The sequence below is a fragment of the Hyposmocoma kahamanoa genome, unplaced genomic scaffold, assembly GCF_003589595.1.
Source record: "Hyposmocoma kahamanoa isolate Upper Pololo Valley unplaced genomic scaffold, ASM358959v1 239, whole genome shotgun sequence".
Classification (NCBI taxonomy): domain Eukaryota; kingdom Metazoa; phylum Arthropoda; class Insecta; order Lepidoptera; family Cosmopterigidae; genus Hyposmocoma; species Hyposmocoma kahamanoa.
In genome coordinates, this window is record NW_020653756.1 from 956,853 (window position 1) to 975,709 (window position 18,857).

The 18,857-nt window shown below is 40.5% G+C and overlaps 1 protein-coding gene across 2 annotated transcripts in view; it reads left to right on the forward strand.

Annotated features, from left to right (window-relative positions):
- Window positions 1–18,857, forward strand: part of LOC113228721 (tripeptidyl-peptidase 2) — a 27,368-nt gene continuing 8,511 nt past the window's right edge. For both annotated transcript variants that reach the window (XM_026462080.1, XM_026462081.1), the window contains exons 1-17: window positions 1–177; window positions 250–378; window positions 686–872; window positions 1,438–1,588; window positions 2,492–2,655; window positions 3,853–4,096; window positions 6,818–6,948; window positions 7,360–7,522; window positions 7,588–7,658; window positions 8,592–8,731; window positions 11,836–12,013; window positions 14,266–14,431; window positions 14,500–14,666; window positions 14,736–14,914; window positions 15,184–15,401; window positions 18,195–18,306; window positions 18,692–18,814. In XM_026462080.1, coding sequence (XP_026317865.1) covers window positions 13–177; window positions 250–378; window positions 686–872; window positions 1,438–1,588; window positions 2,492–2,655; window positions 3,853–4,096; window positions 6,818–6,948; window positions 7,360–7,522; window positions 7,588–7,658; window positions 8,592–8,731; window positions 11,836–12,013; window positions 14,266–14,431; window positions 14,500–14,666; window positions 14,736–14,914; window positions 15,184–15,401; window positions 18,195–18,306; window positions 18,692–18,814 — 2,688 coding nt within the window. In that variant the 5' untranslated portion in view covers window positions 1–12. The remainder of the gene's footprint in view (window positions 178–249; window positions 379–685; window positions 873–1,437; window positions 1,589–2,491; window positions 2,656–3,852; window positions 4,097–6,817; window positions 6,949–7,359; window positions 7,523–7,587; window positions 7,659–8,591; window positions 8,732–11,835; window positions 12,014–14,265; window positions 14,432–14,499; window positions 14,667–14,735; window positions 14,915–15,183; window positions 15,402–18,194; window positions 18,307–18,691; window positions 18,815–18,857) is intronic.

Genomic DNA, 18,857 nt, shown 5'->3' on the forward strand with positions numbered 1-18,857 from the left:
GACTCATCAAAAATGGCAGACGTACCGACCGATATTGAATTCCCCGTTTGGGGATTAATGCCGAAAAAAGAGACTGGAGTGGTGTCATTTCTTAATAAAAATCCAGAATACGATGGCAGGGGTACAATTATTGCAATTTTCGATTCGGGCGTGGACCCGGCAGTGGAAGGTCTTAAGGTAAAAAATGTCTTGTCATGAACTTGTTTGGATTTAGTTTTTTGCGATTCTTTATAAGTTTTCTGTATTTAGGTGACGAGCACGGGTGAAACCAAGCTTATAGAGAGGATTGACTGCAGCGGGTGTGGAGATGTCGACACTAGTGCAGTGCGTAAGGCTGTGGACGGCTGCATTACCGGTCTAACTGGGCGCAAGCTAAAGGTAAATTTCGCTAATTCTGTTTAAATAAACACACCTCCAATTTTTATTAACTCTCTTCTAACTCATAAACACATATGTGTGCTCATATTTGGTTCGTTTTGCTCATTGTAGGTTATGTTGGATCAGCTGTTTTTACAAAAATAAATATATCTAAATATACTTACATATCATTTGTTGATACAAATTCAACTATAAACAACTCCAATAAGTTATATGCCATACTATCACTAAAAGTTTTGCACAAATAGGCAAAAAGAATGGCATCCATAAGCACTTGGAAAGTTTTTAATGACAATGTTTTAAACAGATACCAGAATCATGGAAAAACCCTACAGGCACCTGGAGAGTGGGTGTCCTATACCCATACAGTTTGTACCCGAGCAAGTTGAGAGAGCGGGTGCAGGAGCACCGCAAGCTTCACATATGGGATGTGGGACATAAACCGGCAGTTGCTGCTGCCAATAAGCAGTTGCATGAGTTTGAAGCAGAACTTGGTAATTTAGTTGTTTACCTTGTACTAGAGAAGCTCACTTGAGAACACTGTCTACATCTCCCCCACATTGGCTACTCCATTTGTTTGCCATCAGAGTCATTGTGAAATCAAATAACAATTTAGTGTTTTAGTTACAAACAGTTCTCTCTACATTCATATTTTTTAGTGTTCTAGAACATGAATGATCAATCAGTCAATGCTTGAATTATATAAATCGAAATTATGAAATTAGAATTATATATATATTTTTTTAAATTATCTATAATTGTCAACATACTACAAGTAAATTTTTTGAATGATTTATGTTTGAGAGCGAAGAAGCCACCACTTCAGTCTCTCTTAGTCATGAAACACCTACAATTGTCTTAATCTCTTGATGTTCCCACTGTCAACCAGTGCTTATGGGGAGAATTCGGATGAGTATTCAGCTGAGCCCTGTGTTTATGTCTAACAATATATTTAAATGTTTTTTGTGACAACTGCAGTGTAAAAGCTCTTTCAAATATTATTTTTTGGACAAAACTGCTGCAATTTGCAACTCAGTGATTATGTTTATTTGTCAATAGCATCAAAAGGTTCAAACCTGAGTCCAGAAGAGAAGCAGCAAAAGGAAGAGCTGGAAGCCAGAGTAGAAGCACTCACAAATGCTGAGAAGAAGTTCACAGATTTAGGTCCCACATATGACTGTGTGCTATTCCATGATGGCACTGTTTGGAGGTGAGGCTATATATAAATATGAACCATTAAAAGTAAAATATTGAACACTTGTGCTGCATGAATCCTGCATGGATTCAAATTGAACTTACCTTTACCTTTATACCTTTTAAATTTTGAGCATTGAATGCTAAATATAGTGTGCACTAAAAGAAAATGAATGAAAACTTTGATCAAAATTCAACTTTGGTCAACTTTTATAGATAATCCGAGTAGTGCTTGTTAACTCTGCAAGTAAGTCTTAAATGATTCGAACATGTGTGACAAAAAAAGAAAACTTTGTAAAGGTAAAAACAATTATCGTAATGTAAGGTTGTACCAAGTTGATGTTCAAAGATGTTATTATAATTGCTACTTTATATCTTATTCTTATTTACAAATATAAATGTTACTATTTTATGTTCTTACTATTTTTTCCATTAAATGTTTCTTTTCTCAAACATGCATTATTTTGTTTTGTTACAAGTATATATTATATTTGTTAACAAAGAGCTCTGTAAACAGATAAAAAAAAACTGTTACAACTAACTGCTCATAAGCATCTGTAGTCTGTAATTGCGAAAATGAAAAAAAAAGTCTGCTATTACTTGACTTACGTTTAAATAGGGTGCACGAATATACCTGCATCATACTGAAAAAAAGGCGGTAAAATAAACGAAAGTGTGTACTTCGGAGGTTTTTTTGTTTTTCTTCGCGAAAATAAGTTCTAGTGAGAAGATGGACGGTTCTCCCGTCTAATTTAAAACGAGAGTCAAAATGTGTCATGGAAAACTTGTTTCACCTATTCTATTATACGTTCTCCGTAATTGAAATATCTAGCCGTCAATTATTTGCTCGCTCTGCTTGAGAGAAGCACTATACACGCCTCGGCGGGAACGGACTGCCTGACCCGCACTCGTCCCCCAGAGCCTGCATCGACACGTCGGAGGCGGGCGAGCTGCTGGCCGGCGTGTGCCTGGGCGAGTACAGCGCCACGCACGAGCACTCGCACCTCACGGCGCTGGACGAGATGACCGTCAGCGTCAACGTGCACGAGGACGGCAGCGTGCTGGAGGTCGTGGGCCTGTGCTGTGAGTGTTTGTGCATGATCATTGCGCAGGGACCGTCTTTCTTGATGCTTTTAGTTCTTGAGTGGCTGAATGGAGAAAGCTATGGATATATGTAGAGAGTTGGAAGGAGAATTTGTTACGATTTTTTTTTAAGCCTGCACTGTTGTCCCACTGCTGTGTAAAGGCCTCCCTCAGTTAAAAATACTTATCCAACGAAACCCGACTCGATATCTGTGTGTTGATGGAGAAACACGCTTCCATACTTCCATACATAACTGCCTCCGTGGCCGAACGGTTACCATGCCGGACTGCCACGCAGAGGTCCCAGGTTCGATTCCCGGGCCGGGAGAAATGTTTGTATGGCTTGCATTTATTTCTCTCGTGAGTTTGGGTGTAATTTGTGGTTGTCTATGTGTGTGTCCATGGCACCCGCGACACAGGGGCTATGTTGAGTGTGTGCGTTATTATTATTATTATTATTATTATACTCAATTTAAACTTAATCGGTGCAAAATAGTGTAGATGGACAGACTTGAGGAAACTTGTGTGAGGTAGGTAGAGAGAAATTCGTAGCACGATATTTCCCTTTTAGAAATAAAATCTACTCTCTTGCTGTAGATAAGCTCATAGTCCCCTGACATTTATTATGGAACACAGTACAGAAAATTTCCTTGAAATATGTCTCTGCTAACAATTGAATGTGGCAAAAAATGAAAGTTTTGCGAAACTTTGTGATTTTTTAGTCAAGGGAAATTTAGTTAATCGTATTTCGAGCCCCAATCGTTTATTATCATTACTAATTAAAAAAAAATGGATTTTGTATTGTTTAATATCGAAAAACTGATTTTCCGTGTGGTCGAAATATTTTGGGTCCACTTCACTATAAAAGGAAGCTTTATTAGTCATCGTTTTTAATAGCAGTAGAGCTCCTTGTGAAAAAGTTCGTGCAGGGAACCTCTACCTATTTCTGTCCGCATTACTGTGTTCCGGTTTTGAAGGGTAAGGGTGCTGGTGAAATTACAGGCACATGGGACTTGTCATCTTATGTCTCAAGGTGACGGGCGCAGTGGTAGTGCCCCTCAGATTTTTGCAATTTAAAGATCTAAGTGGCACTGTATCTGGTATGGACAGGCGTGTAGCTTGCCATCAGGGTCACGGCTTGCTAGTCCCTAAAAAATCGGTTATCTGCCTGTTTAATATGAGAACTTTGGATTGAAGCAACGCACGGCACACACGTGGCCTGCATCGCCGCGGGCCATTTCCCCGACGAGCCCGACAAGAACGGCGTGGCGCCCGGCGCGCAGCTCGTCTCGCTCACCATCGGCGACAGCCGCCTGGGCTCCATGGAGACCGGCACCGCCTTGGTCAGGGCCTGCATCAAGGTCATGGAGCTGTCCAAGAAGATGAAGATCGACGTCATTAACATGAGCTACGGGGAGCACGCGCATTGGTCGAATGCCGGGTAAGTTATATTTTTAACTGTCACTTGTTTCGTGCTCATTCCAATTTAAATTCAGAAATTGAATAGATAAGTAATAGGAATATGTGTCGATCATTGACTTACAAATAAATGGACGACGGGTCTAATACAAAAACCACGAAAAAAATGTCCCAAGTCAACCTATTTAAACGTAGTGACATGTAAAGGAATATGAAAAAGCTAAAACGTTGAATTTAAATTGTAATGTCATCGCAGTACTGTCTAATTTTGCTTGCTTCGCTGTCAGTCGAACAAACGAAGACTAAAGCGTGAATGACGCCCTATATACGATTTTAACGCCCTATAAGTTCGGACACTTTTTAGCGCGGACCCGACGTCCATATAATTGTAAGTCAATGGTGTCGATACAATGTAACTTTAGTTTGATGTTCCCTTTAACACGTTGTTGTATAACATTTTAGACGTAACTGACAATTTTGAAGAAAAATGTGTCGCTATCATCGCCATCCATGGACTAATAAATAATTCAACAGGACTGCTAACAGCGGTTCAAGACAGCATACAGGCCTACCGCTTAACCGAGTCGGTTCCTGAGGTAGCTGCGCGGTGCGGGAGGAGTGACAGTTTACCTAACAGTTATGTCGCGCTGCACACTACATAATTTTAACAAGATTTTTCAGACTCAATAACAAGTTAACTGAAAAAGAGCCAAATGGCTTGTCTATTTATTTTAATTATCAATGAAATAGTTTTTTTTTACTGTCGTTTGACACAACAACAATTGACTAATACTGTAGGCACCGTTTTCAATCAACTTGTTATTGAATATTGCTAGAAAAATCTTGTCGAAATTGTCCCGTGTGCCGCGAGATATAACTGTTACGTAAACTGTCACTCCTCCCGCACCGCGCAGCTACCTCAGGAACCGACTCGGTTAAGCGGTAGGCCTGTAGTCGGGTATTAAGTAATAATAATAATAACATAATAATAACACACACACTCAACATAGCCCCGCACTAGGGAAACCCAGTGTCGCGGGTGCCATGGACACACATATAGACAACCACAAATTACACCCAAACTCACGAGAGAAACAAATGTAGGTCATACAAATATTTCTCCCGGCCCGGGAATCGAACCTGGAACCTCTGCGTGGCAGTCCGGCATGGTAACCGTTCGGCCACAGAGGCAGTTATGTTACCTATTGGTACACAAGATGTCGCAATTAGCTGTTTTTGTAAATAATTCACGAACTACAATTTATCAAAATTACTCTAATTCCTAGTGATAACAAACAAATTAACTGAGATGGCGAATATTGCATATTTTTTATGGGTACTACCGGCATTTTATTTTGGTTGTTATTATATGCCACCGATAAATGCAATCGGCAAAGATAAAACTTGGTAACTTTATATTCGAAGATGTTTTGTTTAAAACATCGCTATTTTCACTACGCGCACATAATACGAAAGCGTGTGCGTGCGTACGATCAGAGCGCCTGATCGAACTGATAAAAATTTTATTAAGTACTATAGAAAGTATGTTATTTTGCTTATTCCTTTGAAAAAGTATTTATATAACGGATTTTGAAAAAATGAACACCGTTATACAAGTTCGTTCCATGGTCGCGCTCGCGACGCGGACACTTTTTCATCGGCGCCCCTATCTAGCCCATAATAGCAAGCGTTAATTTATGAATTAGTTTGTAACACACAATGCCATCTATTGGCACGCATATTTGTCAAATTTCAATAAAATAATTTTAGCTCATGGCCAACATTTGAATAATAATACAATGAAAAAACTGACTACTTACATTTCATATTAAAGATGAATTAATTGTTATCCACGGCCATTTACGTAGCACAAACTACTTCCAGGCTACCAATCCGCGGCGTCTAGATATAAGGGCCTTCACAGCGCCGCGGACTGTTCGCGCGCGCACGAGCGACCGAAGTCTGTCGCGGACGAATTGTCGTTCAGTTCCTCGCAGATCGTGTTTGGGCACGGTACAGTTATAAATAAAAATTTGAAAGTGCTCATTGCCACCTATTTTCTAACTAAAACACGGCGCCATGGTAAAAGAAGGTTTAATGTGCAACCAATCGTGTCGAAAAGTTTTTTTTAAAGAAGAAATTGTATCTTTGTTTTCGGAATTGCAGGAAGATGAAATTTAAAATTGTTTTTGTAATAATCGTCGCGGGGATTCCACAGACATGGTCGAAGTCTCCTCTCCTCCTTTCGGTTTCAATTGACGGTTTCCGTCTGCGTGCGGGTACCTCTCCGCGACCACGTCGCACTGAATGTGCAGTATACATATAATACATTTTACCATCCGCGACAGACGGTCGCGTAGGTCATCCGCGTCTCACGTGAGGGCCCTAAGATGGCAAAAAGCCTTTTTCAGAGTTATGATCTGCAGTATGGAGATTAGCAGTCCTCTGCAGTCATCGGTCCATGGTGCCGCGTATAGTAGCGTAATTCGATTCAGAATTCCACGATTTGTGTAGTGATATAAAAGTATATATTCGTCAAAATTGGAAGCTACACTCGTTAGTGTTGCTACATCGATATTGTCTACAGCATCGATATTAACAAGTTCCAAACTTTAAAACTTAACGACGACATGAATCATTACAATTATTTCGTTTTTGAGCCTTATTCGTCCGCACAAATGTGGTCGAGCGCCATCGGTCTCGTGAGTGATATCGGTGGCGTTGAGAAACCCTCGGTTGGCAGACGCATAGGTGACCTAATCTGCGAGGTGGTGAACCGCTACAACGTGAACTGGGTGGTGTCTGCGGGCAACCACGGTCCGGCGCTGTGCACTGTGGGCGCGCCGCCCGACATCAAACAGACTGTGCTCATCGGTGAGTTTCAGAACTCATAAAGTTTGTCATTTGGGAGGCGTGCAACCCTTTTGGCCTGAATAAGTATGTTAATCTATTTCTGTCCACTGCTTTAAACATTTAAATATCTCTGCTAACAAAGAGCTGTGTAAACAATCTAAAGAAGAATTGTCATACAGCCAACTGCTCACTGGCGCAGCGAGAGTGATACCTAATTGCGAGTATTTTTTTGGTGCATCTATACTATATGAGTACTACACAACAGAACGAGAATAAAGTCACGGAAAACTTGTTTACTTTTCCATTATGCATTCTACTATTTGTTCGCATTGTTTGAGAAAAGCACTAGAGACGCCTCGGCGCTCAGTCGCGCAACTCCGCAGTAACGCGCGGGAAGCACAGTTCGTTGAACGCCGAACGGCGTGTGCGCAGGCGTGGGCGCGTACGTGTCGCCGGCCATGATGGCGGCGGCGTACTCCATGCGCGCGCGCGTGGCGGGCACGGCCTTCAGCTGGAGCTCGCGCGGGCCCGCGCCCGACGGCGCGCTGGGGCTCAGCGTGGCCGCGCCCGGCGGCGCCGTCACGTCCGTGGCCAGGTACGAGCCCCGCCCTCCCCGCCCCGCGCCCGCGCCCCGCCCGCTCACCGCCGCCGCTGTTGCAGGTTCACGCTGCGGCACACGCAGCTGCTCAACGGGACGTCCATGGCGGCGCCGCACGCCGCGGGCGTGGTCTGTGAGTACGCTCCTTGCCCTGCGGTCCGGCCGGGCACCCGGCTGTTGCCGGTTCGTGTCCGGCCGAACCGAAGGAACTTTTCTTAGTATTTGTTCGGCCTCTGTATCAGTGAACACTAAAAACCAAGATATTCAATCAAATAAACATTTCGAAAAGAATTCAACAAACACGATTTCTACTCTCGATCTTTAATCAGAAACCAACCGAGAGCATACCACAGATGACCGCATTTAGTAAGAACAAATCTATGAACGACGTTGACTTAAATGTAGGAAAAACTTTACCAATTTAACTTTCTACTTGTCTACATCAAAAACTACATCGAATGAGATGAATAAAAAATTGTACCCATGCCTATACCACCTATTTACTTTACCTTCTGTCTGCCTGTCCATAGATGAACCTACTTATTCACTTCTGTTTCAATTAATTAGCTCTTTACCATGACGCAGGTGAAAGGGTGTAATTGGCCCTACTGCGTCATGATGATGTAAAGTAGAAATAAGTGAGTCGTTAGTTGGTGATTTACTTTATCGACTGATATATTTTGTGAAACTTATACTATATGATACGTATTGTTACTACTATCTTTTGCTTGCACTAAGACGTACCTGAATGTCGGAATTAGGTTCGACATTGTGACACGTACAGTGGCTGCTACAGCTCTATTAAAATGTGAGCATAAAAAAGAACAGTTGCTTCTCAATTGAAAAATCTATGGTTGGCATTCCTGTAGCAGTATATACCTATAACTTCTATTTCCATATTCGCTAACGCTCATAATTCTTGGCAAAACCTGTGAAGTCTCCAATGGATGTGAACCGTCTCTTCAGAGTAAATTCGTGTCCGCAATGGAACGTATAATAAATTAACGTGATGAATGTGGGTCAATAACCGAACTGGCACAAGAGTAAGAAGTGGCTTTGTCCCTAGCGCTGCTGGTGTCGGGCCTCCTCGCCAAGAAGCTGTCGTACTCGCCGTACTCGATGAAGCGCGCGCTGGAGAACGGGGCCACGTTCCTGGCCCACGTCGAGCCTTGGGCGCAGGGCGGGGGCCTCATCAACGTCGAGAAGGTTGGTTGGCCGACGTTGCTCGAGCACTTATTGTTTAGACACATCGAGTATATAACCAGAAATAGACACGAAATGTCATTTAATTTGTTTGAAAACTATTCTGCCATATCATTACTGTGACAACTGCGCTCCGATTGGCCAGCCCGAGTTCGAAACAATTGACGGGTGTCGTCAGTTGTTTCACTTCAAATCGACCAGTTAACTTGAGCTTTGCTATAGTGGACGAGAATTGCAAAATTACATATTTAATATTTAATTACCAATGAAATGTGATTCCGTTTGTTTTGTAATTAGATGTTTTGCTGTTTTTCCTACACCACCGAATAGAACAGCACGGCATTGTTAGAGATATTATCTTTATTATAATAAATACAGAATATATTTGGAATATACGGAGAAGTACACACAGGTCAAGTGGCCTGCCTATATTTCAGTGCAAACGAGAGTTGATATTTATAAGAGCTGTATCGCTAATGTGTTACCAGGAATATATGGCCCTTATTTCGTCTCTAATCTTTAGACACCACGAGCCTTCAGTTCGGTTGAGGATTTTTACTTCTTTTTCTTTGTTTTCCGTCATGTTACGAGTAAATACACATACCGGTACATTTAACGGTACAAAAAAAGAAAAAGAAAGCGTTGATATTTAAATAAATAATTCGACACAAAGTAGCAATTACATTAACATTTTTTTTCACGTCTCGGTTCTTAGGTTTTCGCAATTGTTACACATAGGAAATGAAACAATTTATTCGAATTTAAATCGTGTCTATTTGTTTTTCAAATTCTGACCGTCAGCTCTGACCATGGGACAGGTCCCATCAGGGATTATCAGGGATAAGGGCTCGAAACGTTGATTTGTTTGAAAAAACAAATATACACGATTTAGATCTGAAGAAATAGTTTTAATATCCTATCTTTTAACATCGCCTTACTCAACCTTTATTGAAAAATTGGTAATTAAACAAAGTAAATTTTTTTAGATTTTGTGATAAAGCAGTAACGGTTGAAAATTGAAACACTGTAACAGTTTAACATTGATTTTGATTATCTTAAATTTTTATCTTTTTTAATATTTAATCATTTGTAATCATCAATAATCTCGATGATTTATCATTATCATAGATTATTAAATAACAAATCTTTTCTAGTTACCGAAATTTACAACGTAAACTCAACCTCCAAACCTGTATAAGCAATTAAAATAAATGAATGAAAAACAATTACAGTCGACCAATTTTTTATTTTTAAAAAAGGCCTTTATTAAAAAAGTAAAATAACCTAATGCGGATTTTACTGGTGTTCCGTTTTACACTATTGCTACAGGGAGAATCATATTTACCGTTGAAATAAGTATTCATATGAATTTATTTGCATTTCATATAGATGGTACAAGTTAATAAAACCTGCAGTAGAGTACATACACGGACGTAGCAAAATTACACTTACGAGAGATGATCCAAAAGTAATGATAACCATTGAAAACAAGTGTTGTGTTTCAAAAGCATTTATGTTTTTCATCGTAATCTCCTCTACAGTCAATACATTTAGTCCATCTTTTTTCCTGACCCTCTTTTACAAAAAAAATATTTTGCTTGTCTCTCCAAAAATTCATTTGCAGCGGCCATCAATTCGCTATATTCTATTAAATTTCCTTCCCCTGAGCTGTTCTTTGAGCCAAGGAAAGAAGTAAAGGTCACTGGATGCTAGATTTGGAGAATAGAGCAGATGTTCGAGCAGTTCGAACCCTGCTTCTTGAATGGCAGCCTTCGCAACTTCAGCTTTGTGTGCGGGTGAGTTGTCTTGGTAAAACAACACTCCTGCTCGCAGTTTACACCGCCTTTTTTCTTTAATAGCGTTCCGCAATCTTTTTAATTGGTCTGCGTAGTAAGAGCCCGTAATAGTGGCTCCCTTTTCCAAAAACGGTACCCAATAATTCCTTCAACATCCCGAAAAATAGACGCGATAACCTTTCCGGCCGAGCTCGACTCTAGATTTCTCCGGTGTCGGTGACGATGGTCGTTTCCAAGTCGCAGACTCTTGTTTCGTTTCAGGGTCAAAGTAACGGATCCAGGTTGGAACTTTCAAGATTCGCCCTTGAAATGTCAACCCGTATTTTCTTTTGCGCCTCAGTTAACATTCGCGGTATCCAACGTGCAGAGACCGTTGTCGCATTTCTTTGGTGAGAATTCTTTGAATGCTGCCTTATGAGATCTCTGTGAGCTCAACTAGATGCCTGATGGTCACTCTTCGGTCTGTTAAAACAACATCTGGGACTTTTTTAATGTTGTCCTCGGTGAGGGACGTGGTTGGGCGGCCTTTGCGATGTTCATCTTCCGTGGATGTTCTGCCCAGGTTGCTCTTTGCACCAACGTGCGACTGTAAAATATGGAGGAGCAGAAGCTCCCAATGTTTCCACCAAATCGGCGTATACGTCATTGGTAGACATTTTTTTCAAGCAAAAGTACTTTACCACAGGCCTTATTTCGTTTTTCTCCATTTCCGTGTTATCTCGTCAACTGCTCGTATTCAAATGATATATCTTCCATAAATGATGACCCATTCAAATGATTTTTTAACGCTCATCTATTTGGGTACTTGTATACAAAATCAGTTTTTTTTTCGATTTTTATGAGTAGTACAAATACCCGATTATCATTATTTTTGGATCACCTCTCGTATAATTGAATCTATAAGCGCAAAAGTGGTGTAACCAACATCTATTTATTTCTACAATATTACTTAAAATGATGCTAATCTACTATATTCTATATTCAAGAATAAATAAAAATCATAATTATATAATGGTCATATAATATGATTACTATATTATATAAAATGAATTTGGTTAATTTGAAATCCCTCATTCATTTAAATTCACCTTATAGTTGATACACTTATAGAAGTATGCATTTCATTGGGTTATACCACTTTTGCACTGATAGACTTTAATTTAAATACATTTTAAACTTGATTTACATTATTGTTTTTATATTTATTATACATTTATACGTTCTCATATTTGTACATAACACATTTATACATTTATCTTTAAGAATAAGGTAATTGTAACTAGAAAGCCAATTATAACACAAATTTCCCAGAGCTTCGACCTCCTAACAACATATCCAGACGAGGTGGATCGTGACGTTACATACTCGATACAATGTGGGACTCAACACGAAAAGGGTATTTTCCTCCGGCCGAGAGAAGGCGATCCACCCAAAGACATCAACATCACTGTAGAACCACAATTCTTGCAAAGCCACGATGACATGGAAGGTTCGTATTTATTTCGTTCGTATTTACTTATTGCAAATATTTTAGTAGTATAGAGATATCTTGTTGTTTCTCCCGCACCCGTAGAGTTAAGCCATATTATGTTGAAGAGTAAATGTCATAATAATAGACAAGTTTTTATTTGGTGAGAGTCGAACGGCACTTTGAATGTCCGTATTGATTTTAAATGTACATAAAATAACGGTGTTTATTTTAAACGAAGTGAAGTTTAAAGAAATAACTTTTAAGTGGTAGAGCTAAAAAAAAACACGAATACTAACAACTTTACTATACGAATAAAGCATTAGTTATAATTCTTTATAAACTATAACAAGTAAGGCTCGATATTAAGTGCTTGTCGGACGAGATCAGAAAGATCTAAAAATCCGGCAGTATATTATAGTCTGTCTTTTTCGACGACGGAGTAAAGTGATAGGTCATTGCGCAAAAGTGTTGCCCGCTTGCGAGTAGCTAGTGATTGCAGTCGATAAATATTCTATCGACTATCGACTATCGATATTGGTCACGCTTATGGAATAAATAACCGAACTTGTTTCATTTGAATCATCCTCGATCCATTATTTATTCTATTACTGAGCCCAAGTTCATATGAATTGTCAATTTTTGTAAGTTCATACACACATACTCTGTATTTAGAACTATATTTATGAAAAATATGAAGTGGAGACGTATTTTAAAGTTTTTCATTTTAATTACATATAGATTATCATAGTCTTCTGTTCTTGTTAAAATATATGTGAATAAAAATTGATCTCGATACTAACAGGTCGACTGTCAAAATAAGAATAAAGAAGGCAACATCGCAATTAGTAATCATGAGTCGTAACATTCACAGTTCAGTCATTCTTGGCAAAATTTGTGTTCTTTCACAATCTATCGATAAAACTATCGCCAACAACTACGTAACTATTTAAAATTTTGTGTAAATTGGCAACTCTACAAATGTCATTTTACACCGTTTTAAAAAAGACAGACATGTAGTTGATACCATCTCAAGTGACCAAGACTTCTATGATGAGGACTTAATAATTAAAGGAAGTCGAAGCTTAAATGCTGTAATGTTTATTATCAAGCGGAAATATCAACAATTCTATCAAATGGTTCGTAACCGTTGATGTGAACTTGATTGATATTTAATCATATTTTTTAATAATTAATTGATTTTAGTAAGATCTTAATACGGATCTGGAACTTGAGATGTATTATTTTTTTTTTAAATATTCAGCTTTATTTCGTTTTAATTATCCAGTTTAATTATATTTGATAAATCAAATAATGATAAAAATTGTAATGAAAAACGTGTTACTAAACCTTTTTATAACTTGAATAATAACAAAGAGGGATTATCAGAAGTTTTTCATAAAATGGTGATATCTGTTTGGCATGAACATTCGAAGTGTCGCTTCGTTTCCGAAATTGATTTTTTGTTCTAATCTCTCTTAGACGGAAACAGAGTTCGCCTTCGGATGTTCGTGCTTGTGTTCATTGTTGTTTACTTTCCTTCCCTATCGTGTTTTGAATCATTGTACCAGCAAGTGTTGACACCTGTTTCCGTCCATAGGAGAGCGAAAGAAGTGCGTCGGGACACAAATTTTACGACTCCATAGTTTGAGTAAAAACGAAGTTAATCATGGTTAGTTTTTGCTAAAAGTAGAATTTGTTGGTAGCTTAGGCCTTTAAGTACGAAATTAGTAGTTTAGGCACCGTCGCGACTCGTCGTTTAATTAACAGTTTATTGGCTTCATTATAGATCCAGAACACTATATTTAGAGTTAAAATTTGTAATTTCAACACTAACGTTATATGGCATCGTCTTGGTACACGTTTTTCTAGCAGGATATCTGAATTTTTACGACGGATTCTACGTTTCGTAAATGTCTGTAGAAAGAAAGAAAAAATCGTTTATTTGTTGAATTGAGTACTATACACACACTTAAATCTAGTACGTAAAAAGAACAAGTGACTGAGTAATTTTGAGCTAGTAAGTGTGCATAGAAGAGGCTTGTGCCAATGTGCTAGCCTCGTTGGGCTCAATTCACATTGTCGTGGGATGGAATTTTTGTAACTACGGCACAATGAACTTTATGAGAGATCTCAGTCTCGGGAATTTCCGCGGTGCTCGTATCGCGTCTAGCGTGTACGTCAAACGCATTACGCTGTGTAGAATTTCGTTAGAAACACTTGGTGCGCAAATCGAGCCTTAGAGCGCAAAGTGCAACGGCGCGTGGTTGCAGACAAGGGCGTGATCCCGAAGCAGATCGCGTTCAACGTGCGGCTGGCGCTGAGCTGCGGCGCGGCCTGGGTGTCGGCGCCCGCCTTCCTGGACATGATGAACGTGTCGCGGCCGCTGACGGTGCGCGTGGACACGACGGCGCTGCCGCCCGGCGCGCACTTCGCCAGGTAGGACGGCGGCGCCGCGGCCGACCGCGCCCCCGCCGCCCGCCCCGCTGACCGCCGCCCTTCCGCAGCATCGGCGCCTTCGACGTGGCCTGCCTGGACAAGGGCCCGGTGTTCCGCATCCCCGTGACGGTGCTGCAGCCCGCGCCGCTGCGCCTGGCCGCGCCCGGCTGCCCGCAGCTGGCGGAGCGCGGCGCGCACTTCGCGCCCGGCGCCATCCGGAGGCACTTCGTCGTCGGTCAGTGGAAGCCCGCCCCGCCCCCGCCGCCCACCCCCGCCGCCCGACTAACGCGCCCTCGCCCCGCAGCGCCGCAGGAGGCCACCTGGGGAGTCCTCCGGATGACCACCGAGGACAAGGAGACGACCGGCCGCTTCCTGGTCCACGCGATGCAGATCCTGCCCAAGAAGAGCTGCCGCTGCCACGAGACGCAGAAGCTGCTCAACGTCAACGCCGAGGCGCCGACCGTTCTGCCCTTCCAGATCACCGTGAGTGGAGACTGGAACTCGATCGATTAAGCGTCACCGAGTAAAGTAAAACCCGCAATGGTGACACTGTACATTCGTTCTTCTATTTTCGCAGTCAGTTATGTTAAACGTTACAAGTTTTCGTTACACCTACGATATAAACTGTTACAATACACTCCCTACAGAAAACGTTGTGGCAGCTAGCCTCGAAACTATACTAACGATTAAATAAGCATAGACACAAAATAACCCAAGTGTTCATGTTATATAACGAAGCGTTCGTTCCGAAGGGCGGCGTGACCCTGGAGGTGGTTATCGCCAAGTACTGGGCCAACCTGGGCGACCTCACCGTGGACTACAGCATTGAATTCCACGGGCTGAAGCCCGACTGCGGCGCCAAGCTGGTGATGTCGGCGGCCGACGGCATCCGCAGCGTGCTGCTGCGCTCGCTGCGCCTGCAGGACGTGGCGCCCAGCGCGCAGCTCAAGTACGCCGAGCCCGTCGTCAGGTCAGTCGTAATGAACAACCCCCCGTTTAGGGCTGAACGCACGGGATAGCAAGCTCGTGGAGTGTGAAGTGGGCGGTGCCTTGTACATCGTTATGATACATCTGTCTCTTTCTCTGTTAAGCCGAACGTGTCCTTCACTGAGTAAATCAAAAATACTTTGAGTGAATTATAGTTTATTGTTTTGTTTTATGTTGTCGAAATAATAGCAATAATAAAAATGTATCAGGTGAAGGCGTTTCATATCATCGGTAAGTGTTATTTTCACCAAATTAAACAAACTGTTAAATATTTAATCATTTTGTGCTATTACAACCAATAAAAAAGTTATATTGCATCGATAGTCAAATATTATTTATGATTTGATAGACCGAGACCTAGAATGTTCCACATAATCCTTTGCTACTCGAATATTGTTGAAGTGTGTCCGTAACTGCGTAGATGTCAAGCGAACAAAAGTTAACGTTCATAGGATTTCGCGTTTTAAGTCTGTTCCATAAGAATATTAAATAATTGTGTAATTTAGTGTTGATTAACGTAATTCCTAAGCCAAGCAGTTAATTGTTTGGCTTAAGAATTCCATTGGTCAACACTACATAATTACATTTGATGCATAGGAAGACTCACATGATGCTATTAGTGTGTTCTGTGACCTTTCCAAAGCTTTTGATTGTGTGCATCGTGATACTCTGGTCAGGAAACTTCGCCATTATGGTTTGGTGGACCTTGACCTCGACCTCCTCAAAATCACATTGGAGTGGGAGGGTACAAAGGGTCGATGTCAATGGTACGAGATCATCAGTGTCTGCAATTAGCATGGGCGTCTCTCAAGGTTCAATTCTAGATCCATTTTCGTTTTTATTTTATATTAACGACTTACCTAGCCTCGTGGAGGGTATAGAACGTAAGATAGTATTATTTGCTGATGATATTTCCGTATTATTTAATGTTAAAAGGCACCAATGTTCCTATGACGATGTGAACAATGCTATATCTAAAGTACTAAACTGATTTGTAGTTAATTACTTGTTCGCTTCTTAATGAGTAAAAAAACAAATTGCGTGAAATTTACATTATCCAATGTTAGACAGACGGATGCAATCATTATAGTTACGAACGAAACATTGCACCTTACCGATACAGTTGTGCTTCTAGGCATAACTTTAGATGCTAAATTACAACGGGCTTTAAACATAAATAAGTTATCAAAACGTTTAGCTCTGCAGTGTACGCGATAATAAATACGAAAACGTTCAGACGTCGAAACAGCTAGATTAGTTTACTTCCGTTACTTTCACAGTTTAATGACATACGGCATTTTGCTTTGTAATGCCGTCAATATTAATAGAATCTTTGTCCTGCAGAAACGTGCGGTTAGGGCAATTTATAATCAGGGCGCCAGAGTGTCTTTGAGAGATAAGTTTAAAGATAATATATTAACATTCTTACACTAACGTCACAGTACATTTATGAAAATAGTTTGTTATTCCGTGGCTGAACGTGAAATCGTATAGAGCCATCCAGCATCTTTTGCGACAACTACAAAATAATCATAATTAGTAATAGTAACTAAAATTGTATTAGATAAATTCGTTACACAACCACTTACGATATAATGAAAGACGAGATTTAGTGCGCTAGAAACTGCCATTAATGTCAATTTTTGAATTCTATGTCAAAATGACAAATGTCAAACAATTTTAAACGACGCGGCGCAGACCGCGTCATAATTGTGTTAAGAAATTATGGAGCATTTAATTGTCACTTTGCTAGCGAAGGCAGTGCCTATTCGAAGTGCACATCACTGACAACAGAGAACGCTACACAAAGGATAATGGCAATCTCCCATATAAATTTTTGTTGACATCATTTGTATGCGTCTGTTTATGAAAAATATATGAAAATATAGAGTTGAAATTCCAGAACAAATTTTGTTTTGGGTTTACTATTCTGAGAATTAGTCAGGATAAATCCATGTTTCGCCACCTGTTACTATGTCCCACACCAAATTTGACGCCCCTTCATTGAATCTGGTAAGCAGTTTGAAGCCGAGCGAAGCTCTACTGAGCTGTTAAATTACACTTAAAGTCGTAAAAAATCATACAACGAAAATTTTCACGAAATCCATGGTGATGTAGACAACCAATTTCTAAAATGACGCCACAATGTAAAAACAAATGACAGTCAGATGAAACAAACTGTGTTCTACAACCAAAGAGTTCCATTTTCAAATGTTGTAATTACTTTTGAATATTGTTTATGTAAGTGGCCAGTTCCGGAAACTTTTAGTGCGCCCCATGTATTTATATCAAAATAAACTACAGAAGCCTTAAACAGTCAAAAGGCATGAAGTTAAGCCATAACAAAAGAAGTTAATTAATAACGTACCACAGACTATTGCACTGGTAACTCGGACACAAATTATTTTTTTTGTGAATCGCCATTGCCTATCTATCACTGATTTTGGGAACTTTCTTGTCAGTTTTACCATTTTCTCGCGTGGCATTTTGGAGAAGAAATTATCGACTTTACTTCTTGTAATGAAGTAGTTAGTCTTTTATTAGCTTATTACAAATTGGTCGAATACATTTCATATTACGTGAACTAAATGTGGACCATTTCCTTTTTTGGCGGCTAGATGTCGCTCAACGTTAAGAAAATAAAAAAACTGATAGTTGTAGATCATTAATTGAAATTGTAATTAAAATATGAAGACGCTAATGAATTCTTTTAACTATGAAATTGCCATACGTTGTTTAACTGAACCGAGCCTACTTGAACAAAGCCCGTGTGCAGGCCGTCGGAGTCGAAGCTGGCGCCGCTGACACCGCGCGATGTGATACCCCCAGCGCGCCAGATCTACCAGCTGCTCAACACCTACAACTTCCACATCGCCAAGGCCACCGAGGTAAGCTTTCCTTCTTTCAAAGTATTATACCTGGACTTGCACACTCATTGCTGGATTTGCCCAACCTCAGGGATATTAACATTTTTTTCAAACATAATTGGTTTCGAATTCGAAACTACACCCGGACCACGGAGGTCGTCTTCCCTTTTTTACTTACTGGACGCGCTACTTGTACACTTGATCGGTTTATACGATCAATTGTACATACCAGTTTTTTTCCAATGATCTTTCGAATTCGTTGTAATTTTATTAATGTTTTCACCCTTTGCGCATTTAAGTAAAATTCATTTACTTAAATGGGTATAGGGTGAATATGCCCAATGAAATGTGTTGAAAGTAAATGGCCTTTGAGAGGGCGAGAGGTTCACCCGAGTGAATTGTGCAGGTGTCGCCGATCGTGTCACTGCTGTGCGACGTGCTATACGAGTCGGAATTCGAAGCGCAGATGTGGATGCTGTACAACAGTTGCAAGCAGCTTGTGGCCGTGGGTGACGCTTTCCCCTCCAAGGTGAATTCAAACTCGTATTTAACTGTAAAATAGACGCTATACA